At 49.9% G+C, this 8,056-nt stretch overlaps 1 protein-coding gene across 1 annotated transcript in view; it reads left to right on the top strand.

The window, feature by feature from the left end:
- Positions 1–228: 228 nt before the first annotated feature.
- Positions 229–8,056, top strand: part of FCHSD2 (FCH and double SH3 domains 2) — an 86,412-nt gene continuing 78,584 nt past the window's right edge. The window contains exons 1-2 of the mRNA XM_015418253.1: positions 229–255; positions 8,010–8,056. The exon at positions 8,010–8,056 is cut by the window's right edge and continues 85 nt beyond it. Of these exons, the coding sequence (XP_015273739.1) occupies positions 229–255; positions 8,010–8,056 (74 nt within the window). The remainder of the gene's footprint in view (positions 256–8,009) is intronic.

Genomic DNA, 8,056 nt, shown 5'->3' with positions numbered 1-8,056 from the left:
CTGATCAGATGGCCAGTAGAGGGATTTACCAGTAGAAAGAGCCCAGGCCGCATGGCTGGTGTTGCACAGGAAGCGATTTCATCATGCCAGCGTATTCCAGGTGACGCTCTGGTATTTGGGCAAACAATGGTAGAAACTGGTTTTACCACAGAGGTTTTGCCCAAATACCAGAGCTTCACCCAGAAGTCGCTAGCACGATGACGTCGTTTCCTTTGCGACACTGGCAACATGGACCGGGCCTTTCTCTTTCTCCTGGTAAGTCCCGTCCATCCACTGCCAGTTGCCAGCAGGGACCTGGCAACCCTGCTGCCAGGTGGGTTTAGAAAACGGGTAAAGTGGGACTTTGGCTCAGCAATACCACCGTTTGGCGACTGGAGATCTTACTGCCTGTACAGATTTAGCTTTTTTTCAAATAATTCAGTAGCAGCTGCCACCCCAGCACATGGATCTTCACTGCACGACATAACGAGAAGCTGTGCATAAACAAGAAAATATTTTAAAACTATATGTTCATTTTAAAAAGGCATCCTGTAAAGCAGAGCTTCTGCTTGAAATGTTGACGAGTGACTCTGAGGGTTATGCATAACCTTGTTCCCTGACGTGATTGAAGAGAAGAAGAAGAGAAGAGATTGGATTTATACCCCGCCCTTCACTACCCAAAGGTGTCTCAGAGCGGCTTACAAACTCCTTTCCCTCCCCCTCCCCACAACAGACACCCTGTGAGGTAGGTGGGGCTGAGAGAGCTCTGACAGAAACTGCTCTTTTTCAAGTACCTTTAAGACCATCTGTTTGGTGAAGTGGTTAGGAGCCAGACTCTAACCTAGTTAGGAGCCAGTTTGGTGTAGTGGTTAGGAGCGCGGACTCTAACCCTGGAGATCCGGGTTTGATTCCCCACTCCTCCACATGCAGCTGCTGGTGTGACCCACTGACCTTGGGTCAGTCACAAGATCTTTCAGAGCTGTTCTCTCAAGGGCAATTCTCAAAAGAGCTCTCTCAGCCCCACCTACCTCACAGGGTGTCTGTCGTGGGGAGGGGAAGGGAAGGGAAAGGAGTTTGTAAGCCGCTCTGAGGCTCCTTTGGGTAGTGAAGGGCAGGGAGTAAATCCAATCTCCTCTTCCTCCTCCTCCTCCTCTTCTTCTTCTAACCTTTGAAAGGTTTGGTAGGTTTATGAGAAATAAGTCTTCCAACTTTTTTTTAAAAAAATAGCTGTGCTGAAAATATTACTTGGTTCCCGCTATTCGAGTTCTTCTAATGTTTGTAACAGAGGCTGCTACGCATATGGGAGTTGCGGAATGCTCCGTCAAGTCGCAGCCGACTTACGGTGACCCCCTCATGGGGTTTTCAAGGCAGGAGACATTCAGAGGTGGTTTGCCATTGCCTGCCTCCGCATCACGACCCTGGCATTCCTTGGAGGTCTCCCTTTTAAATACCGACCAGGGCCGACCCTGCTTAGCTTCTGAGCTCTGATGAGATCAAGCTAGCCTTGCTGCCTCATACAGTTGCTCAAACGCAAGGCCTGTAGGTATCAGCAGGGCCATAACCTGTCCCAAGGAAGCAGAAACTGGAAAGCACTCGAAGAGAGCTCTGGAAATGAGTCACGCGGCCACTGAAATTGCAGGTGGCGCTTCGGCCTGCTGAAAGAAACACCTCCCACCCCCGCCACCAGTCTCGCTTTCCAAAAGCACTTCACTGCACCGTTGCTGGAGACGTCTGTTCTCTCTCAGCCTTAGGAAGGCGGCGCGTCCGTGTGGTTTTGCAGTAGCTATTCTTGAGGCTCTCTGACTTTCCTGCGGCGGAAGCCGTATCACAGAAACGGTTTAATAGCAGGTGCTGTTCGAGCACCACTTTGTCTCCGGCGAGCATTAACTGGTTCAGTCGTTTCTTGGGGAAACTGTTCCTGATCTACCGCACGTTTGTCCGATGGAGCAGCCATCCTGCACCATGCAAAACGCTCCTGCAGCCAGGGTTGCCACCAACTCTGAATTGAGGGATTCCGGGAGATTGGGGGGGGGGCAGAGCATGGGGGTGGGAAAGACCTCAGCAGGTTGACTCCTGTAGATTCTACCCTCCAAAAGAAGTCATTTTCTTCCTGAGATCAGTTGCATTTCCACTCCTGCAGCCAGGGTTGCCACCAACTCTGGATTGAGGGATTCCAGGAGATTTTGGGGGGGCAGAGCCTGGGGTGGGAAAGACCTCAGCAGGTTGATTCCTGTAGATTCTACCCTCCGAAAGAAGTCACTTTCTTACTGAGATCAGTTGTATTTCCGAGAGATCTCCAGGCCACCCCTGGAGGTTGGCAACCCTAGACCCACCTTCCAAAAATGGAGGCTGCTGGAGGAACGGATGTTCGACCTCCACTTAATAGAGAACCCTGGGAACACCCCTCTTTTTCTGATGTTAGTGAGCAGAAAAAGTACAGAGACCTCAATGCTTCGGATATGTGGCCGTGATGGTCTGAAGCAACAGAACCGAGTTCGAGTCCCATGGCACCTCTAAGACCAACAAAGTTTAATTCTGGGTATCAGCACAGTTCTTCAGGTACATTGAAACAGAAGTCACCAACCATTGAAACAGACTTCCTCAGGCCTTACATGTAGGTAGAGAGAAGGTCGGAGGGGATTGGTTGCCAGGAAGGGTTCATTGGAATCAACATGCATAAGTCGCAGAGTGATTGAAATCAACATGCATAAGTAACAGAGTGACTGGATTAAAGCAGTTGGGAAAACCTGTGAATAGCAGCCACTTAGCATTCAAATAGGGCTGCGGTGGCTCAGAGGTTAAGACACTGAACTGCAGACCGGAAGGTGGTAATTCAGCACTTTGAGACCCGAGTGCCGCATGATAGAGTGAGCTCCCGTCTCTGGCCCCAGCTCCTGCCAACCTAGCCATTCGAAAGCAAGAAATGGCAAGTCGGTAAATAGGTACAACTTCGGTGGGAAGGTAACAGCGTTCCGTGCGCCTCGGCAACTTGTCATGCCGGCCACATGACCACGGAGAAGTCTTCGGACAGCACTGGCTCTTCGGCTTGGAAGCGGAGATGAGCGCCACATCCCTAGAGTTGGATTCGACTGGCTTTCGAGCAAGGGAAACCTTTACCTTTACCTAGCATTCAGATACGAGAGTTAACAAGATAGATCAAGATGGGTAGCCGAGGAGGAGGAGGAATCGCTCCCCCCACCACCAGCTGAGGAAGGGAAGGCTTTTGAAAATGCCCCCCTTTTGTGTCCCCTTCTGACATCACTTCCAGTGATGTCAGGGGGCGTGGCATGTGCTAATGAGCTATTATGCTAATAGCTTGTTAGGTGTGCTAATGAGCTCCTGCAGCTCTTTTTCTATGAAGTTACCCCCGATTAAAACATAAGATTTAAATAAAAACCACGACGTATAAGCTCATAGGTGCTAGTAAATGTAAGTGCTAATTAACGATGGCGGCGTTCTCTCGGCCTCCAGATAATCAGCTACCACCATAGTCTGGGTTCTTGCCAGGCTGTTGGTTATTAAGTTGGTACCGATATTGGGGCCATGGCCATAGTGTTGGGAGGCGGCACCCTCATCAAAAGCCTGGTGGAGGAGCTCCGTTTTACAGGCCCTGCGGAACTGTCAAAGGTCCCGCAGGGCCCTGACATCATCTGGTAGCTCATTCCACCAGTAAGGGGCCGCCACAGAGAAGGCCCTGGCCCTTGTCACGGCTAGCCTGGCTTCTGTAGGGCTTTCTGGAAGGGCCAGTCGGTTTTGGGACCCCGATCTTAGTGCTCTCTGGGGGAAATGTGGGGAAAGGCGGTCCCTTAGGTAAGAATAGCTCATTGTTCTACCATAGCACTTTGTGTGTTGGGGGTGGGTGGGATTGGCTGGTCCTCAGCAGAGCCTCATTGAGGTTGTGGGATAAATCTGTGCTCAGACAAACCATACCTAACGGTGTCTCTGCGGCCCTCCGGCCTTATCGATGTTCCGCTCAATGTAATGGCAGCTAGTTACTTATACTTTCAACCTACGGAGTCTGACAAAGCCCTGATGTAACCGATCCAGCCTATTCGCACATCATTAGCTTTATCTTTTCAGGAGATTCGTGGTTCCCGATAACTTTGTTTTGCTGCTAAAGAGCCGCCTGCCCTGCCAGTCCCCTTGCTTTGTAACTCCTAAGTGGGCATCTGTCATGCGCCTGTCAAGTCACTTATACATACCTCAGCCCCCTGAATTAATGACCTCCAAAATGTCCGTCCCTTAACAGCCTTGCTTAGAACAAACCGTAGCCGTTCATCTTTGCTGCATTAAATACTTCTGCTTGCGAGGCATCTGATAGCTGCCTTCCATAATATTTTATTGTTAATGATTAAGGGCCATGGCTGAATGGGAGGCGTGTATCATCTTGTGTGGAGTAATAAGTGGGCATACGAAGCGTTGGGAGCCTGCGGAGACCTTGCTAGTTAATTAACGGAATATAACTTTTGACGTGGAAGAGTTTGTAGCCTCCGCAGGCTTCCGTTCTTCTTCCCGCCATCTCCTCCCTGCCCTACACAGTAACATTTACAAAATGTGTATCCCGCCTTCCTGCCGGATCATGCGCACAGGGCTATTTTTGGTAAGCAGATCAGAGCAAGCTGTACACTTAGTGACTGCTAGGGCTGCCAAGTGGGGGTGGGGAAACCCCCGCTTTGGAGGCCCGATTTCTGCCACGGCGGAATCGGGCCCTGGGGGGAACTCTGCCCCCCGAAGCTGCGTCACCAGAGGTGGCGCAGCCACGTCGCTCACGTTGGGGGCGTGGCCCAGACTGTCGGGGGGGAACCATATGGGTTTCCCCCGACGATCTGGGCCACGCCCCCAACGTGAGCGACGTAGCACATCACTTCCTGTGATGTGCTGGTGGTGCGCGCACGGACACGTCCTGGGAGAGCTCCCGGAGCCCGGCAAGGCTCCTCCGCCGGCAAGGGTAAGTAGACTTGGCAACCCTAACCCCCCCCCCTGGTGACTCCAAGGTGGGCGGGCCGGGGGGGCGTTCCTTCCCCGGCCAGTCCAAGGGCCGGATTGCCCGGGCTCCCCGCAACCGCGGGGCACCCAGGCAAGCCAAGGGAAAGCAGTTTAAACTGCCTTCCCTTCAAGGGGGGGGCTTGGCCAGGCTCCTCGCAGCCACGGGGCGCCCGGGCAAGCCAAGCGAAGGCATGGGGTGTGTGGCCTAATATGCTAATGAGCTGCACTATCAGGGGCGTGGCCTGTTATGCTAATGAGTTTCTGCTGTTGGGGGTGGCCTGTTATGCTAATGAGTTCCTGCTGGGCTTTTTCTACCAAAAAAAGCCCTGTATGCGCAGATCTGCCTTCCCGGGAAGCAATAACTTTATTGTAGTATCGGAGCCTCAAGCTGTGGCCTCGCTCTCTTTTCTCCCAAAAAAAGGCTTCCAAACTAGAATCAGGGATGCATTTGGAGGGAAGAGAACAAACTGTGGCCCGCACTTCAGATGCAACAACATGACACGGTTTCCCGTGAAGAGGATGTTTTAATTGCCGATCTCTGCTCGAGGCAAGGAAATAACGCGAGCCTGAGGGTTCCCCTGGAGTATCCACATCGCAATTGTTGTTACAGCTGAACTCTCCCACTGGCGAACTTCTTAATTAGGTTAGGAGCATGGACTATAATCAGGGACAACCGGGTTTGAGACCCCACTCCACCATGTGCAGCTGCTGGCGTGACCTTGGGTCAGTCACAAGTTCTCTCGGAGCTGTTCTCTCAAGGGCGGTTATCGAAAGAGCTCTCTCAGCCCCACCTACCTCACAGGAAGTGTTCCCTCTAAGCTGAGTTAGTGTCAGCCAGCTCACAGGTTTTTAGCCTCCGGCTCACGCATTTTTGTCTTAGCTCAGGAGGGAGGGCTCCAGAGCAAACTAATTTATGCAGCAGCCAAATCGCTCGCTCAGAACTTTAATGCCAGCAGCTCACAAAGTAGAATTTTTGCTCACAAGATTCCTGAGCTTAGAGGGAGCATTGCTCACAGGGTGTCTGTTGTGGGGAGGGGGAGGGAAAGGAGTTTGTAAGCCACACTGAGACTCCTTCCGGTAGTGAAGGGCGGGGTATAAATCCAATCTCCTCCTTCTCCCTTTAAGGTTTTGTGGGGACTAATCAGCTGCATATAAATTCTCTCCCCCACTGCCCCAATTGCTTTTTGTTTGAGCCTGCTTTTTGCTTTTTAGGCAGATTTTGAGAGGAAGGGCAGGAAGGGATGAGCCAGTGCTCAGCTCTGGTGGCCCTTTCTTACATACCCCAGGTAACACCACCATCTTGGGGTCAGGAAGGAATTTTCCTCCTCGTCAGATTGTCCCAGGGATCCGGGAGGTTTTTTTGGCCTTCCTCTGGGCATAGAGCCAGTTTGGTGTCGTGGTTAAGTGCACGGACTCTAATTTGGGAGAACCGGGTTTGATTCCCCACTCCTCCACTTGCACCTGCTGGATGACCTTGGGCAAGCCGTAGTTCTGATAAGAGCTGTCCTTGAAAAAAAGAGCAGTTTCTGTCAGAGCTCTCTCAGCCCCCACCCAGCTCACAGGGTGTCTGTTGTGGGGAGGGGGAGGGAAAGGAGTTTGTGAGCCGCTCTGAAACCCCTTTGGGTAGTGAAGGGCGGGGTGTAAATCCAATCTCTTCTTCTTTTACCTCACAGGGTGTCTGTTGTGGGGAGGGGAAGGGAAAGGAGTTTGTGAGCTGCTCTGAGACCCCTTTGGGTAGTGAAGGGCGGGGTATAAATCCCATCTCTTCTTCTTTTACCTCACAGGGTGCCTGTTGTGGGGAAGGGAAGGGAAAGGAGTTTGTGAGCCGCTCTGAGACACCTTTGGGTAGTGAAGGGCAGGATATAAATCCAATCTCTTCTTCTTCTTTTACCTCACAGGGTGTCTGTTGCGGGGAGGGGAAGGGAGAGGAGTTTGTGAGCCGCTCTGAGACACCTTTGGGTAGTGAAGGGCGGGGTATAAATCCAATCTCTTCTTCTTCTTCTACCTCACAGGGTGTCTGTTGTGGGGAGGGGAAGGGAAAGGAGTTTGTGAGCCACTCTGAGACACCTTTGGGTAGTGGAGGGCGGGGGGGGAGCTGTGAATTTCTCACATTGTGCATAGAGATGTAAAATTTCTGGAAATTTTGAAGCTCGGAAAAAAAACCCGTGGTTTTTTTCAGGTTTTTTCGGGGGGAAATGGACATTCCGGAAAAATTGAAAAAATGCTACATTAGCATTTCTTTTGTCTTTTCTAGATTGAAAGTCATTCTGTTACTTTAGGAACATAAAATATGACTAGGGACATTTTTACTTGGCATGAAATTATCACAACTAGCATATTAAAAATATAGTCTATCCAAACAATTATTACAAACAGAATACCCACCCACATGCAAAAACAAAACTGAAACCTTTTTCTTTTCTCGTGACAATCGCACCTCCTAAAGGAAGAAATGCATCTTGTTCTTGCATTGGAGAGTTCAGTTTGTAACCTAGGACTTGCTTGTCCTCATTGCACAGAAATAAGATCAATCTGATACCATATATATATAGAAATGATTTGGAAAATATTTGAACACCTTGTCTTAAAATATTTTATTCATCATGTTAAAATAAAACGTTCCATAATCTTTTTTTTTTTCTTTTCTTTTTTCAATTTTTCCAATTTTTTGGAAAAAAACAACAAAGGCTTCGGGGGAAAAACGGTTTTTTCCCGAATTTTCCAGGTTTTTTCCCGGGCCTTCACATCTCTAGTTGTGCAGGAGGTTGAACGAGATGACCCTTGGGGGGTCCCTTCCAGCTCTATGTTTCTATGTTACGGATATGCTTCCTATCTGAAAAAGTACATTTAGTGGTTCTCTTTATAACGTTCAATAGTGCCAACTTGTGAGATTGTAGATAACCTTTCAGTATTGTGGAGGGTGCCCATAGCCCATCCAAGCCGAAGGTAAGTGTTTAGGAAAGTGGAGAAATATGTCTTCTCTAGATAGTCAGAAGTCATGAATATCTGAGTGTTGTTGTTTTTCCTCCCTTTTTCCAATACAGGCTCTTGACGGGAATGTATACGATCACCTTAAAGATTATTTAATGGC

The sequence above is a fragment of the Gekko japonicus genome, unplaced genomic scaffold, assembly GCF_001447785.1.
Source record: "Gekko japonicus isolate JY-2015 unplaced genomic scaffold, Gekko_japonicus_V1.1 scaffold3521, whole genome shotgun sequence".
In the NCBI taxonomy this organism is placed as follows: domain Eukaryota; kingdom Metazoa; phylum Chordata; class Lepidosauria; order Squamata; family Gekkonidae; genus Gekko; species Gekko japonicus.
This window is presented reverse-complemented; position numbering and strand designations above follow the sequence as displayed.